We start from the raw sequence: 15,730 nt of genomic DNA, 5'->3' as shown, positions 1-15,730 counted from the left end.
GATGTTTTAGAATCACTTTCAGTTGTAAACAAACATCGAAAAATAGCCACATTTTCTGGCCAAAAATATTTTATGCTGAAACCAAATGGGCCTTAGCTTTCAAGAATTTAAGCACCAATGACCATTGCTATACTACCATCTGTCACTGAAAGTAATACAAAGTAATGCTACTCTTACTCCTGTCAACTATAAGAAAAAAAAATATTTGGTCACAAGTGGTATATATTTAATGGCGTGTACTAGCAATTGTAAACATGCATTTTGTTCTCTTATTTCTTGGTTTTGGCTTTCTTTGAAACTTGATTTTTCTTTCTTACTCTCTTTGGTGCTTGTGGCTTTCCTCCCACAGTTTTACTTCTCTTCCGTGCAATTCCCTGCATCCAGACTCCCATCAAAACAGCATACATGCATTGTGATATAATTAATCTATTAAAACAAAAGCAGTGTAGCTCAATTGAATCAAGATGCTCTCTGAAGTACTGAAGAAGGTTCGGAAACATACTGATGTTTTCTCAGCTTTCCCTTTGGTTTTCCCATTAGTCTGTTCTTCAGCGTCTTCATTTTGATGAGAAATGGCTTTAGGCATCTTGTCAGCTTCATCTTCTGAATCAAATGAGAAACCTTCTAGTGTCCCTACTCAAACAAAATGATGGATGCTAAGGAAGAGCAATGTTTGGAAATTTTAAAAAATAAACAAATAAACAAATAAACAAAATTAAAGTCAAATATTGACACATAAACACCAATGAAAAACCTTGGGGGGAAAAAAGAAAGAAAAGAAAAAACTCCAACCTTCAACCATAGTTTCAGCTTCATATACGTTAGACTGTGGTTTAAGCTGAATGAAGTCATTCATGATAGCCTCTATCTGATCAAGAAATAAACAATATTGAGCCAATAAATCAGACAATACTTTCTACTATACCTACACACATTTCACAGCAATCTCCAACCCATACTACAATCAGGGAATAAGTGCCAATGAGGATGGGAAAAGAAGAATAGCAAGGCAAACAAATCTTTTTATCTACCACGTATATACATCCAGTGAAGGAGAGATCTTAAGCAAAGAATTGACACACCTTTGCCTCTGACTGACCAAAGCTAACCTGAACAAAAGACAGTATGGCAGCAATGTCACTTTTCAGAATTAAAATTTGAAATTAGTTTATTATGTACATCATGATAGAGATTTCTGGTTTCCAAAAAACATTTATACTAAAAGCAATTTTTTAGACCATGATGTCCACTGTGAATATCTGAGATGGAGATTGAAGACGTACAATGCAAAATGTCCTGGAAGGAACTATACTTGTTTTGTATATGGTTCCTGAAATAGTGACCAAAATTAAACCAAACAGAAGTTAGCTGCTATGCATGGAACATGCAAAACAATAGCCATGTTGCTTAGTCTAAACAAAATTAGGGTCTACAAAAAGAAAGGAAAACAACAAAGGCATATAACAACACAAGTAGAAAGGGAATGGTTTCTTCTAAATTTGGCGCAAATGCCTTTGACATTTTTGCTTTTTATCCAGGAAAAATTTTAATACACTGAAAAGTGGTCAACCAATATCATGGTTCTATTATAAAAAGAAATAGATTATTATATTCATATATCAACACAATATTGAAGCAGGTCTATGGATCGGCATAACCTGAGACCAGCAGATTTGAACAAAACCAACCTTTTAAATCTATATACATTTCATGATTTCCTGATGGGGCATCTGAAATTACTATTCGTCCTACAGCGCCCATATCACCACTCAAATCTATGGAATCCCCTTCACATTCAACGAGTGCCTGCAACAAACAAAGATTTTGGTCAATAACTGTTTTTATTTTATTTTATTTTTATTTTTTTTTTGGGGTGGGGGGGGGGGGGGAAGCAATACTCTATAATGACTGTGCAGAGACCTTGTGCCAGAAAGCTGCAAAGGGATGGAGGGGAACAACTCCATCGTCTTATTCACACTGGTTATGCTGGCTTCAGCATATATATAGTGGATCCACCTAGGCTTTAACCAGCAATGACCAAGTAAATTCTCCGAGTACTATTGTCCTCTCAAACTTCAACAGTTAAATCTCATTGTATATTTTTCTCCGCTATATAAGGTATTACAAAAAAAAAAAAAAAAACCCCAGAAAATAACGACATTTTTATTTTTATTTTTTACAAGTAATCGAAGTATCATAAAAAGCGATAAGGACATTGAATCATTGATTATAGTCATTATTCATTGTGAAACAGCACCTTACTAAGCTAGGATCAAACTGCCAAGCAAAGAATCAAGATGAGCTGTCATCATACCTTTGAGCGGTGGACTTTCTCAGAGAGCACCAACGGCAACCTTGAGGAGGAGGCCTGCAATGTATAAATTGCCAAGGCATTTCATTAAGCCAATGACCAGATGGGCCAGCACTATAGCTACTAATCATAACTCTTACATGACGTTCAATATGCTTGTCAGATGTTTCTTCCTCTGCAACTTCCACATTGTCAACATTTCCTATACCATTAACAAGTAGCAAGTGTCAAAACTTTAAAAAAAGTACGTACCTGTGAGAGAGAGAGATTTGTCATCCATTATGAACAGGTTTAATATTAACCACTATTAGTGCCTCTCTTCTCAAACTAATTACAGATTTTATTATTTTTACAGCTAAAACAATTCACACCTTTGTTACAAACCCCACGTCATACCTTTTCTTTCCATGCTCTCATTTATTTTTTCCTCTTTGACTGGTGTGTTTTCTACTTTCAGCCGTTTCCTCGACGATTTTTCTTTTGAAGCCTTCTTAGATGGAGACTCTAAATCACTGCCAATAAGAACGACATCATCACCCTTTGCTCCCCCTTCGAACTCAGATGTTTTTCGGTCAGAAGATTCTGCATGATGAATATTGTCCTCCATTACAGGGCTATTATCACGACCTGACTCAGAATCTGATGATAACATCCAAACTGAATCATTGGGTTCCTGTACAAATAAATTACGGTCTTGCCATCAGCGAACAACAAAACAAAAGCAAGCTAGACATATGCTTAAAATCAACTTAAACCCCATTAAGTTATAACACCATTACTCTTTCTGATGTGCATAGAAATATAACATTTTAGAAATTTCAGTTCATTAAAAACTCTGTGGCCCACTAAATTTCTGGGAGTTTACCTGCAGAGGAAAAGTAGAACGCATGGATGGATACTAACAGCGTTCCAAGGAGGGACTAACCACACCATATAAAGTAGTGTAATATGTATAGATCTTAAAATCACAATATACAACGTAAGTGTGCCTTTCCAAGCAATAGATAGGTCCATTTCCAAAAGTAATAAAATCACATTTACCTTAATTTATTTAGTAATATAAGGATAGATACAATGAATGGTGAAGAAAGTGACAGAATAAGTGCCCTCTTACTTTACAAACAATCCAGAGGCATTTAGTCTGATCTGCTTCAAATTAGTGCAGATGCAAGCTATATCAACATAAGATGGCAAAAAGAGTGCGCTGTTACTTAGCAGGCAATCTGGAGGTATCTAATTTTCAAACTTCTGCATCATATTAGTGCACTTGCAAGCTATATGGATGCAGATAAGATCCCTCTTTGTGAAACAATTTTGAAGTAAGCAAGGAATATACCACGTGAATGATTCCATAAAATTTCCCTTTCTAAAATTGCTCTCCTACAAAGTGGCATATTCTTGCCATTCAAGAACACTATATGAAATCATAAAATATTAATTATCAAAGAAAACAAGTGTAATGAAAAAGTAAAAAAAAAATGGCCACTGACAGTTGCAGTTCAATTTTATAGATTGTCATTACGGTACCATTCAGCTTGTTTTACTTATGGGAACTCTTTCAAAAAACTATTTACACCCTCAATCCTGTGACTTGCAAGGACAAGACCTCTACCCTAGATTTTAGGAAGAACGACAAAATGCATTAAGATTTACCATAGGAAAAAGACAAAAGTTGATTCATTTGAATTAATAATTGAATAAACGCAAGATATGTTTTAAATTTGTTGAAAACATCCAACATGTCCAGGATTGCTTAAGATCGCAAGCAGATAAAGTGGGAAAACAAATGTCCTCCTCACAAGTACTTTATTTACATTAATATTGCTATGTTGGTTGAATAATTAAAACATTGGCATGCTCTATTGTAAATTATTTTCTTCAAGAAAACAAAAATTGCAATTGGCTCTTTTCTTGATCAGATAGGCCCCAAAATAAATTTAAAAGAAAAATGATAAGGATCAAGCTCAGCCTATTTATAAATGATGATTTTTTGACACTTGATGCAGAAAACTTAAGGAGAACGTTGACAATTACTATAAATCAAAAGTTCATTCACCAAATTAAAGACACGAAGTAGTGACAAGGTAATGATTCTTACATGAGGCTCTATATTCTTCTCAAGTGTTACTTCCTTGGCAACAGTCCTGTCACTCTCCTCCCCTGTATCGTTATTAGAAGTCATGTTATGGAACTTCCAGGGAATACATTCAAGGTACAAAAACTTAAAAAAATATAATGTAAAAGGAGGCAACAATCACTATCAAAAGGCTTAAAGCCATGAGTTGATTGTTTTCTTTTTAAATCATCAGATAGTGTGTGACTTGTCTCTTTAAAGCCTACGTTTTAATTCAACACTAGAAAAATGCACATATTGTTATCCCAAATACTAGTATACCTGTTTTTCTCTTTTTGTTGGCTGTATTCTTCTTTTGCTGAGGTGTTTGGTCTTCTACTCTCAGCCTTTTTTTCGGAGACTTTGCTTTTGATGGCTTGTTGGATGCAGACCCTGCACCACTTTCACCAAGAGTTATAGCTTGATTCTTGCCTTTCTTGGTAATTTTAGATGATTTACTTGGAGATGGCTCCTCAATATCAACTATGTCCTCCCTTGAAGGACTATCTTTTAGTGAAGACTGAGAATCAGATGATACTGGCAGCACTGAGTGAGATGGCACCTGGTCAATGAAGCAAGATTTACGATTAGCACCCGTACAAAAGCGAAGGAAGGTGAAAGGGTGGTGTAATCACTGCATTATCAAGGATCGAACATGAAGATGGACAAAAACAAACAATTTGATGATCCCCAACCTTACAATTTTAGCAAGCCCGAGGGCAACCAATTAGTGAACATAATCCAATTACATAAAAGGAATCAAGGATAATAATGTGGTGCAAGATAGTACGAAAGATCGTGATGCATCAGACCCAAAACTAATAAGTAATTTCAACTTGAGACATTCTGCAAGAGCTACCCAGAAAAACATGTATATAGGCACAAACACATGTGCCAAGAATACCTTACACCAGAAATCTTTAAAGGTGTAGCTCTTAATTTATTTACTGCATTATCAAAACGTGACCAATGAGCCTACCTACCCCTCTAGCGTCTACCACAACATTGTCTTCAACCACAACATTTGAATCGTCACTGACACTTTCAATGTATCAATTGACAACAATTAGTTCACCAAAACAAAATAAAGAGAGATTCAGACATTTCTCAACCATCCAGTTCATACGTATATTGCGTGAAAACTCTCAATTTTCCACCTTAAGCTCAGAAACAAACAAACGGCTCCAACCTTAAGTTGCACAACAAGAAATGTATTGGCTTCCGCAAATTAATCATTCCAATTCACTATTACCCTATAAAATTCTAAATGGAATTGAACCCATGACATACGGTGACAAGTACTGACTAAAAGAAGATTCTTCCAATACCTGGAAAGAACGCAACCAATCCGGAGATTCCTCCCTCGAGCTGCTCATTTTAGCCTTTTATGCCAAACCACAACCAAATAATCCGATCCTTTTCCGTGCCTGCTTCAATATAATCTAATTGAAGCAAATAAACAAATTAATTAACTAAAAACATACAAAGAAAGATTAGTACAATAACCGAGTCCGGAGTTACTGATATATATAACTGATTGGTTTTTCCACAGTTAAAGACTAAAAAATTGAAATAACGGAGAAAAAACAAAATTAAAAATAAAACAAAAGGGAAATCTCCCTGATTTAATTTAATTTAATTGAAATTATAAAAGTAAGTAAACTTAGAACCAGCTTATTGATCTGAAAAACGTGTTGAGAATCTAGGTAATATTGCCGATACCACTGTCACGCTAAAACTAAGCCCTAACCTTCCAGAAATGGAAACATTCCGGCATCGAATTTCGGAGAACCATGAAAATCCAAAAGAAAACAAAAAATACATTGTGAAGTGAGGGATGGAAGTATTACCGAAAATACAGCGGCCGATTGTGCAGGAATCAAAGAGCTCCTTGCTTTGTCTACGGCAGAGGCTTTTGGCGACTGAAGAGTCAAAGAGTGAAGAGCGAAATGGAATACGCGGGACAAGTTTCTTCGGCGCGAGATTGTTTGTTTGCTTGGGTTATGCTATTCCGAGACAGGGATGGGACATGATTGTCTTTTTAACCCTTTTTAAAATTATTAATAAATAACTCAAAATAAAAAAACACTTCTTAAATCTAAATTCCAAAAAATATATCGTATAGACTATAGAATCATATTTTCTATAAAAAATAAAAAAAACAAAAAAATCAAATATATTTTCAAATCTTAATAATTCTTTTTAAATTAAATAGTTAATTTTATCATATCAATATGTATCGTTTCTATTAATAATTGACAAGTTTTTTCTTTTTCTTTTGTGTAGTTTGATATTGATGCAAATGTGAATAAGATTATTGGGATGGATTGAGATTTTGATCCCTCACATTTGTGGAGGTGGGTAATGGTATAAATTATATTTTTATCTTATCTTCGTTTACCTTATTCATGTGACAGCGCTAATTAATTTTTTTATTTTTTAAAATAAAGATTTATATTAAGACTGATTGACACTGTCTCACAATTTCACTATACAAAAATCTCACAATGTTACATAACAGTTTCAACAAATCTTTATTTTTTTTAGAAATGTTAAAAAGTAAAAATCAGTTTATAAAGGATAGTTCAATTGGCTGTAAATCAAGTCTCAAGAAACAGTAGTTACTAGTTCGAATATTTCATTCCCTCCCCTTATATGAACATGTAAAAAATAAAAAGGGTAAAAATCATATATTTTTATCTCACGTCAACCAATCATTTAATCCGTCATTATTCTACAACAATCCCATAAGATAAGGGGTTAGGTTGGTAAAAAAAAAAAAGAAAGGGAAATAAAACAAAGAGAAGAGTAAAATATGAGCAAAGCCCTACTATTATCGTTTATCCGCACTACTCCTTTATAGTCAGCAGCGGCACCAAGCAGCAGAATCAAAATAACACAAACGAGGAATCTGAAAATGGAGAAAGGAAAACAGGGAGTGGTGGTGCCGAAGATGATTCCCCAGCAGCAGAACCCAATAGAGCTTATTCAGGCTCGGTTCAAGGAGTTGGAGGCTGGGTTCAGGGGCTGGCTGGCCAAGCAGTCTCTGCCGGTGGAGGCCGCCGTGGTGACAGCCACCAGCGCCGCCCAGGGTGCTGCCATAGGCGGCTTCATGGGCACTCTCACCAGCGACTTGTCGTCCTCTCTCCCGACCCCTCCCCCCCAGACCAACCCACAAGCTATGGCCTCTTTCAAGCAAGCCCAGGTTGGCATCGCTTCTCCTTCTTCTTCCTTTTTCCTCGGTTTCCCTCTTGATTATTTCGATTTCTCATATCATTTAGAGACAAACTTGCTATTGTAAACAAAAAAATATTTTCAAGATTTGGTTTTTTTTGGAAAATTTGTTTTTGTTTTTGTTTTTTTTTTTTTTGGTCACGGGTTTAGATAAATAACCTTATTATGATCTATGGTTTTCAAGCAGGCCTATGTTGGTGTCACGCTGTTCTTCTTTTTTCCTCAATTACCCCTTTTCATTTTTCGCTTGCTCATGCTAGATAGGTACTTGTTATAGTGAAAAGAAAGAGTTTTTGGCTTGGTAGATTGGGTTTTATTGAAAAGCTGCATTTTTGTCATGTGTGTAGATAATTGTAGTATGAAAACTGTGGTTTTATCCATGGACGTAAAATTGGCTTCGTGGTGAGATTCTTGTCTTACTATATGGAAAGAAGTTTCTAGCTACAAATAGTTCGTAAAATTTGATTTTCGGTTGGCATTGTTAACAGATGGAGGGGTTTCATTTATATATAAGAAAATAGGATCTAATTGATGTATGAGAATTGATTTACTTTGATTATAGGCTCTTTCTGGGGGTCCGTTTGTACAAGCCCGCAACTTTGCTGTGATGACAGGTGTCAATGCTGGCATATCCTGTGTCATGAAACGACTGAGAGGCAAGGAGGATGTCCAGTCTAGGTAAGCTTTCATTAGCATTCCTTGTTCTCCCATTTCTCCCCGCTGTAGTTTTTATGATTTGCTAAACTCAATTAGATGGGATTTGGGCTCCGGTGACTTGGTTTATTGGTAGAGATACTTAATTACTTTCATGTAGTTTCCCGGCTTGATCTTATTACAATTTTTACCGCTTCCCATCTTTTAGATTATCTTAGCAGCCAATGTGAAAAAGTTGTTTGTAATTTGTTGAGAAATTTTATAACTGATGGTGGTCTTTTTGGTGTGGAAGTATCCCAATCTTGTGAGAAATGCAGATGTTGACAATGATGCTGCTGAGATCTACATATCCCGGATATTGGCCATTATGACATAAAGGAGAGATTTTACATTTGGGCCGTGTGAGGGGAGATGAAGGGGGGAAGCCCCCAAAAATTCACCTGAAGTTGTTGTTATAGCATCCAAGTTCCTGCAAATATTTATTTTGACATCATACTTCCCCTGCATCCATCCTTGATTAGGATGATTGAATTGCTTATTTAAATCATAAAAGGTTATATGTAAATTTTTAGTTATTAGATTACAAATACTTGAAAATATCTCAACAAATAGAAGTACAATGAATGAAAATAACCACCTTCTGTTACTTTTGAAGAACCCTTCTTCTTCGCTAGATAGAATGTTTTGTTGATTACTCTTGCAGTATAGACCGTTTCAGCACAATAAGTGTTATGTAGCTTTTGTTGTTGCTGTTTTCGTTGGTAGGTATGGAATATTTTGCAGAGTTTAGGAATTAAAATCATATTATTCACATCAGAAGCTGATTTAAGTGATAAATATAAGGCATGCCTACCTCCCTAAATTCAACTTATCTGTAGATGATTTTCTAGGATGTCTAAAGTGGCAAAAGCTTATTCTTGTTTTTTTTTTTTTTAATTGCTATGGTGAAAAGAAATGTAAGCCTTTACGCTATTTGATATTACCTACTACCAAAACTCATTATTTTAGACAAGTGCAGCTATGTCTTGGCACTCTCTAACATGGCAAAGAATTGTGCTGTGTCCCATTACTGTATTGGATTTCAGTGAATGCTAAAACCTTTGGATGTGGTTTTGGTCCAGCTAACCGCATATAGTCTAGCATGAAGGTCATAAATTACCTACACTAGTTTGATTTATATGAGAAAAAAAAATTGTTTATTTTGTTCTTGGGTCTAAAGTAAAAACATCATGAGCAGAAATGTTTTATGCTTAAATCTGTTTGTTGGCTGTTGTTACACACCATCCTAGTGAGTAATTTGTTGTTGGCAGGCTCTTCATTTTGCATGGAATTCCATGTGGCACATATTTTCCAAACATATTTATTTTCGTTTCTTTTCCTCTCTCTCTCTCTCTCCAAATTTGATGAGCATACAATCATGAAAGCTCTGATGGACATCTCTATAAATAACTCTGACGGACATCAATACACATGTATTATAACTTTATATTTTCAAATTTTCAAATCAAGATGTGGTGGTCTTGTTTTTAAAATTCCAAGGGAAATTGAGGAGCCTGCTTATTTGAAATAGATATGAGAATGTTCTAAATGTATATTTGAAGACATAGTTGGATTGTGATACAAATAAAATTTGACATCCAAACTTTGATGTACCCAAAAAAAATATTTGGGAATGGCGCATTTATCTTGATTGGATAGTTTTCTCTTGTGATTTGGGGTCTTAGATTTGACTTAGGCTTAATTTCCTTAAAATTTGGGGGTCACTGATCGACAAAGTGTTATGTATTATCCTAATTTTTGTTCCCTGTGCTTTTCATTGCAGCATGGTGGCAGCTTTTGGTTCTGGAGCCATGTTTTCACTTGTGAGTGGCATGGGTGGCCCAAATCTGGCAGGAAATGCAGTTACTTCTGGCCTCTTTTTTGCTCTTGTTCAAGGTGGACTTTTCAAGGTGAGCATTAACAGGAAGGAATTTATCATTTCAAGAGTAGTTCAAGTTCTACAGAGATGCTTTTTTTTCAAGTCCATAACAGTCGATAACTGCAATGCAAACCATGGATGTTGTAGTACATTGTCACAGCAACAAGCGGACATTATCCATGTCATTTATCAAGGAATTTTCTTGCAGTTCCCTGATTTTAGTCTAATATTGAGACATGAGTCTATGGTAGGGTAAGAGTTCTGACATGAGTTGGGGGGCGGATTAAGGTATGCTTTCCTTTGGTGAGCTTATATATATGCCATTATATGAGGCAATCCATGATAGGGTAGCACCCCTTTAAAATTGATATAGAACCTCGAACTTAAGTAGAAAATGATGGCTGCATTTAATTTGTTAGACCTCCACTATGTTATTGGCCTCTTCTATGAGTGATAACAAGTAAAGAGTATGAAAAGTTGATAATCTCATCAAGAGAAACGAGCAAAATATTTTGCTGCTATTACCACAGTTTCATGTAATATATATACGATGTTGCGAAACTTGAGAATATTTAATTCTCAATGTGGATGGGAAGTGAATGGTTTGGATCAATTCCTGGTCACACAAGTTGATGCAGAATGGGTGACAATGGGGCAACTCCCCATCTCAGATTTTGATTTGTTATTCTGTTCTATTGGTGCTTGCTTACATATGCTGTGCATTTACCACATGGTTACGCAGTTAGGGCAAAAGTTCTCTACACCACCAGCTGAAGATGTTTTTTACAATAAAACAAAATCCATGTTGCATAACCTTGGCCTCCAGAATTATGAGAAGAATTTCAGAAGGGGCTTGTTAACGGACAGCACGTTGCCTCTACTCACTGATAGGCAAGTAGTTGGATTTTCATCTTCCTATATTCTAACATATTTTGTACCATCTTCCTAAATGATTATAGCTTAGCCATGTATTTATGTTGTAATGGGCCTGACTGGCCGTGATGTGTTTCAGTGCTCTTAGAGATGTGAAAATCCCTCCTGGACCAAGGCTTCTCATTCTTGATCACATTCAGAGGTCTGACTCGTGATGTATGTTCTTAATACTTTCCCCTGAATTTATGTTCATCTCACCTCTGATTATATCTTTGACTTCAGGGACCCCGAGTTCAAAGATGGGCGAAAAAGTGGTCGTTGAGGATCTACTGTCATTCTACTTTGCTGCAAATTATTTTTTTACCTGTTAAACCGTAGAAAACATACGGGTCTTTTTGTTTTAAATGAGAAGATGTCATTTTTGTGGTCATAACACATTAAATTCTGCCCGAGTAGTTTGATTTTCACGGTGCTATCAATTGGCTCAAATAATACTGTTATGTGCTTGGATGTGGTAGTTTGGGTAAAATATGCTGATTAAAGTTGCTATTATTATTACTATTACTGTTTGATAATATGTTACCAGGGGTAACTCAAACGGTTGGAATTCACACCTCATAAAACAAAGATTATTAGTTTAAATTTCATCTTTCCCTTCCTTTAAGGGCCAATTACTTATTAACATGGCTACTCTCTAAGCTGGATGCCATTAATGCAATAGTTACAGGTGTCCCGTGTTTAACAGTACTAGCAGGAAGATAGAGGAGAAAGCAGAAATAGAATGAGAATGTTGAAAGTGGTTGGGACTACCTTGTGTTTACATAAATGATCTGTTTGGGTTTGGAATTTCAATAAATACATTTTTAAAATCGCAATTTTTTAAAATCACAAAGGTGATTTTAGTTTAAATATGTACTTTTTCAAATAAAAAGCACAATGCCAAACGTATTACGTCTTGCAATATATTTTAAAAGCACAAATCATTCTTGCAAAATCGTAATTCCAAACGCACCATACATAAAGAATGAATCAACTGCAACCGGTTTGTAGTGTTTAAGGTGAGGGAGTAGGTTGGTCTAACAAAGATATATACCATAGTTTCATGTAATATATATATTTCAAAATACATTTTAGGCCGAATCAATCAGGCCTAACAAAGCCTCTCTCCTGCGGAAACTTCATAATTTTAGTAAACCAGAAACTAAAACCATTCGGCAATACTGTACTGCTCGGTACAAATATTTCGTTTGAATTCCTTGTGATATACAACTGAAATACCCACTTTGATTAGGTGCCAAATAAATAGAACCTACCAGTACAAAAGCTTCAGCGACCCAACGTACCAGCCCCCAAGTACAAACAATCCACCCTACTAAGAATTATACAACAGGAATTATAGAGGCTGCCGGACAACCGGGTAAAACCAGCAAAGGAAACGCGCCATTAGCCCCACTATCCGGCTGAAGGATCGTTTATCACACCCAAGAAATCATCTTTTATGGTACCAATGCAGAACTGCCAAAAAGGGGAAATACAATTAGATAAGCAACATATGAAAGCTAAAATTCCAATTCATAATATGCTCAAAAAGTCGCCAAATATTTCTCTATGGGTTCTTTGCACTTCTAAGAAATCATTAACCCTATCCACTTCAAAGTAATTTTAATAAATACTCAATACAAAATAAGTTGAATTCAGACTTGATTTGATTGAAATTGAGGATGCCTTCAATGATAAACCTAAAAGAAAATCCACAAACAAAATAGAAAATGAAACGAGCCTTAAATTCTTAGAAGGCAAGAATTGATCCTAAGGTCAAACTCCACACCCTTTAACCACCGGAACCAATGCCCAAAAGCATGACAAGATCTTCAAACGAAAAGTTCGTTGATGATGAGAATCCATAGTGTAGAAAATAACAATGGCAGGACCAAAATGAGTTAAAGTAATGAAGTCAAGGCAATAACATCACTCTGGCAAACATAAATTTTCGTGAAAGGCATTGTGTTTTACCGTGCATGCTTTGAAAGGTTTCTTGGTAATTTACACACCCCAAAAGGTTCTTGATCTCACGATCTCACCCTTTATCCCCTTTTCATCGGGGGAGGAAGTGTCATTTAAGCTAAAGTTTATTTGCGCTTTGACTGTTTATTTTTTGAAAAGAGAATTTTGGTAAATCAATGGAATGAGATGAATTTTATGCCCGCTACAAGATAACAGCAAGTTGAGGCTTCAATAATGACAAGAAGATGGGCTATAGGGCATACAATTTCTGTAGCATCAACTCGAGTCCCAATTATCTTCAAGCGCACTTCACTATCCTTCTGTATCTTAACCTGAAGGAGACAAAGATATCAATTTCAAGCATAAAATTCTAAACTAGGTATTTAACAATCAAGTTTTTTCAGAAAATAAGTTGAAAATGAGGCTTACTGATCCATCCGAAGTAGTATAATTTGGCATATCTCCAATTTGGAATTCCATATCATCCGGTATCAACTAAAACAAAGAAAGGATATCAATAAATCGCGAGAACCAAAGCAACTATAATCACAGATTTGAACGATGGGAACATGAACTCTAACAAGCTTCGAGAACCAACAAACTAGGATTTATACAAGATGAGAATCCTTAAGCATCTTGCAACTTCACACATATACATAGAACATATGAAATCAGCTCCTCTGGTCAGGCTGTAATTTTCAAGTACAATTTAGGGAGAAAAGAAAACAAAATACCCATTGTAGCCGGAGCGCATACATCCACAAAAAAAAAAAAAAAAAAAAAAAAAACAGTAAGCAATCACCCTGCTCACAAAAATTGTGACGCTAAAAATGGGAGAACAATTTGAAGTGCACCAAGAAACATAATATAAACAAAAGCATACCATTCCTCAGGCTGCAACAATATATGAATGGAAAGTAAAACTTACATGGTTTGAAACAAAAATTTGAACAGGTCCAGCTTCGGCGAAAAATCCCATCTGTGACAATTCCATGTAGTTAAACATATTTGCTGAAGTTATTAAAAAGACAAAATCCATATTTGCAGATTCATAACATAGATCAAATTATCAGATAGGTAAAAAAGGAAATGTATACCTTGTTCACCATAGTTACAACAGCTTCTAAAATCTCCCCTTTAAATGGTCTGAACACAACACATTGATACTTCACCGGAAATGTCACAAACCCTGTCCCATCACGAATCAACCCTTTTCCAATGTTCTCTATGCCCGTTATTGCCACCACAAACCCATGTCTACCGCTGCATGAGTAGAAAATCCTTCAATGGTGTAATGCCTCCAATTTGTTGGGTAACAACGAAGAGACCTTACCATCCATTTGTTTTTCTTGCTTTAAATGATTTTATTGCTCACAATTGGATTTGCTCTTGTATTACAATACTGTTAAAGCAAAAATTGTGCTATACTATACATGATTTCGTTCGGGGGTTTTGGCTCTATGGAAACGCAATTCCAAGACCCAACCGGATTCAACTGAACCTGCTTTCTTTCTTTTTTTCTTTTCTTTTCCTACTAATTTGTTTTCTTGGAACCATACCCAGCATGATCCAAAAAACGTTTTGACAAAACCCATAAACTTTTCCTATCCACTTTCTACAGACCCAAAAAGAGGAAACCAGATTCTCCTTTTAAGTAGAGGCTGTTCAGTTTTCTAGGATTAGCTTTTACTAGGTTTTCTAGGGAACCAAACAGGGAAAAAAAAATAGAAAACATTGAGGGGACCAGACCTGCAGGTGCCCTCGACATCTTTCATGAGCTTGGAGACGAGGTTCTCGCGGAGGTTGCGGCCGAAGTGGCGCGGGTGTAGCTGCATGTTCCGCTCCAGTACTATGTGGAAGAACATCTTCTCTTTCTCTTTGGACGCAGGAGCAGCGACAGGACCCAAACCTACAGACGGTTCGACTCTCGATCGGAGCCGCTTATACGGTTATATTATACCCCCTACCAACCACTAGATGGGCGCACCACTCAAGCCCACTATCTCTGAACTCTGGGCTGGAATTAAAACAACAATTATGGGGATTGAAACATTATGGGCCCAAACCAACCGAGCCCAATCCGAGCAAATGGGTTAGAAAAACAATGAGCCCAAATGGACCATAACAATTGGTCCACGTCACTATTCCCGGATCCACGTTGGATGGAATAATTTATAAGAGTTAGGCCAAGCCAATTCCTATACCAAAACCAATGTCCGGTCCAAACTTAGCTATTTATTTAAAATAAACGGTCAAAATGTTGTCACGTCATAATCACCGTCACCGTCACATTACCACTATAATCTTCTATTACCATTGGGGATGGTCAATCCCTCCATTCTTCCCATCCCCCAACATACCTCTATGGTCAAATGGTGTAGTTTAACCCCTCAAAGGCAAAAGTTGGAGGCGGTTAAACTAATGAGACGGCCGAAAAGAATTGTTTGACCACCCCTAAAACTAATTGGAGTTGGCACCTTGATTATCATCACCGTCATATTACCATTGCAATCTCCTATCATCATTAGTCCCTCCCCCCCACCCTACATCTCCTTATAACCAAAATGCGTTATTTAACCACTTCAATGGAAAGTTTGAGGTGGCCAAACCACCAATGTACCTA

General features: G+C 36.2%; 3 protein-coding genes across 3 annotated transcripts; 1 reads left to right on the top strand and 2 right to left on the bottom strand.

Annotated features, from left to right (window-relative positions):
* Positions 1 to 187: 187 nt before the first annotated feature.
* Positions 188 to 6,412, bottom strand: BIN4 (double-stranded DNA binding protein). Its single transcript, XM_059578668.2, has 13 exons — positions 6,275 to 6,412; positions 5,753 to 5,866; positions 4,707 to 4,986; positions 4,410 to 4,471; positions 2,708 to 2,984; positions 2,452 to 2,513; positions 2,315 to 2,368; positions 1,689 to 1,806; positions 1,284 to 1,330; positions 1,083 to 1,109; positions 793 to 868; positions 503 to 633; positions 188 to 374 (listed from the first exon to the last, which is right to left on the bottom strand). Exons 2-13 carry the CDS (start codon positions 5,798 to 5,800, stop codon positions 270 to 272), a joined length of 1,287 nt encoding a protein of 428 aa, XP_059434651.2. The 5' UTR covers positions 5,801 to 5,866; positions 6,275 to 6,412; the 3' UTR covers positions 188 to 269.
* An 842-nt stretch (positions 6,413 to 7,254) lies between these two features.
* On the top strand, positions 7,255 to 11,661 carry LOC132167243 (Mitochondrial import inner membrane translocase subunit Tim17/Tim22/Tim23 family protein). Its single transcript, XM_059578151.2, has 6 exons — positions 7,255 to 7,629; positions 8,221 to 8,336; positions 10,135 to 10,261; positions 10,973 to 11,121; positions 11,243 to 11,305; positions 11,386 to 11,661. Exons 1-6 carry the CDS (start codon positions 7,342 to 7,344, stop codon positions 11,423 to 11,425), a joined length of 783 nt encoding a protein of 260 aa, XP_059434134.1. The 5' UTR covers positions 7,255 to 7,341; the 3' UTR covers positions 11,426 to 11,661.
* Positions 11,662 to 12,180: 519 nt separating this feature from the next.
* Positions 12,181 to 15,033, bottom strand: NRPB7 (DNA-directed RNA polymerase II). The gene is made up of 6 exons (XM_059601752.2): positions 14,857 to 15,033; positions 14,205 to 14,370; positions 14,036 to 14,086; positions 13,537 to 13,602; positions 13,371 to 13,439; positions 12,181 to 12,618 (listed from the first exon to the last, which is right to left on the bottom strand). Exons 1-6 carry the CDS (start codon positions 14,970 to 14,972, stop codon positions 12,556 to 12,558), a joined length of 531 nt encoding a protein of 176 aa, XP_059457735.1. The 5' UTR covers positions 14,973 to 15,033; the 3' UTR covers positions 12,181 to 12,555.
* Positions 15,034 to 15,730: the final 697 nt, after the last annotated feature.

The sequence above is a fragment of the Corylus avellana genome, chromosome 2 (assembly GCF_965113065.1).
Source record: "Corylus avellana chromosome 2, dhCorAvel1.hap1.2, whole genome shotgun sequence".
In the NCBI taxonomy this organism is placed as follows: domain Eukaryota; kingdom Viridiplantae; phylum Streptophyta; class Magnoliopsida; order Fagales; family Betulaceae; genus Corylus; species Corylus avellana.
This window is presented reverse-complemented; position numbering and strand designations above follow the sequence as displayed.

What these genes read in the sequence shown, in the direction of transcription:
- BIN4 (XM_059578668.2), bottom strand. Translation starts at nt 5,800, where the DNA reads ATGAGCAGCTCGAGGGAGGAATCTCCGGATTGGTTGCGTTCTTTCCAG. An exon ending in AGAAAGTCCACCGCTCAAAG is followed by an intron (nt 1,807 to 2,314) that starts GTATGATGACAG and finishes TGTTTGTTGCAG; the next exon opens with GCACTCGTTGAATGTGAAGG. An exon ending in AGCTGAAACTATGGTTGAAG is followed by an intron (nt 634 to 792) that starts GTTGGAGTTTTT and finishes TTGTTTGAGTAG; the next exon opens with GGACACTAGAAGGTTTCTCA.
- NRPB7 (XM_059601752.2), bottom strand. Translation starts at nt 14,972, where the DNA reads ATGTTCTTCCACATAGTACTGGAGCGGAACATGCAGCTACACCCGCGC. An exon ending in GATGTCGAGGGCACCTGCAG is followed by an intron (nt 14,371 to 14,856) that starts GTCTGGTCCCCT and finishes CTACTCATGCAG; the next exon opens with CGGTAGACATGGGTTTGTGG. An exon ending in GAGTTGATGCTACAGAAATT is followed by an intron (nt 12,619 to 13,370) that starts GTATGCCCTATA and finishes CCTTTTTGGCAG; the next exon opens with TTCTGCATTGGTACCATAAA.
- LOC132167243 (XM_059578151.2), top strand. Translation starts at nt 7,342, where the DNA reads ATGGAGAAAGGAAAACAGGGAGTGGTGGTGCCGAAGATGATTCCCCAG. An exon ending in AAGGAGGATGTCCAGTCTAG is followed by an intron (nt 8,337 to 10,134) that starts GTAAGCTTTCAT and finishes TTTTCATTGCAG; the next exon opens with CATGGTGGCAGCTTTTGGTT. An exon ending in TTCAAGGTGGACTTTTCAAG is followed by an intron (nt 10,262 to 10,972) that starts GTGAGCATTAAC and finishes ATGGTTACGCAG; the next exon opens with TTAGGGCAAAAGTTCTCTAC.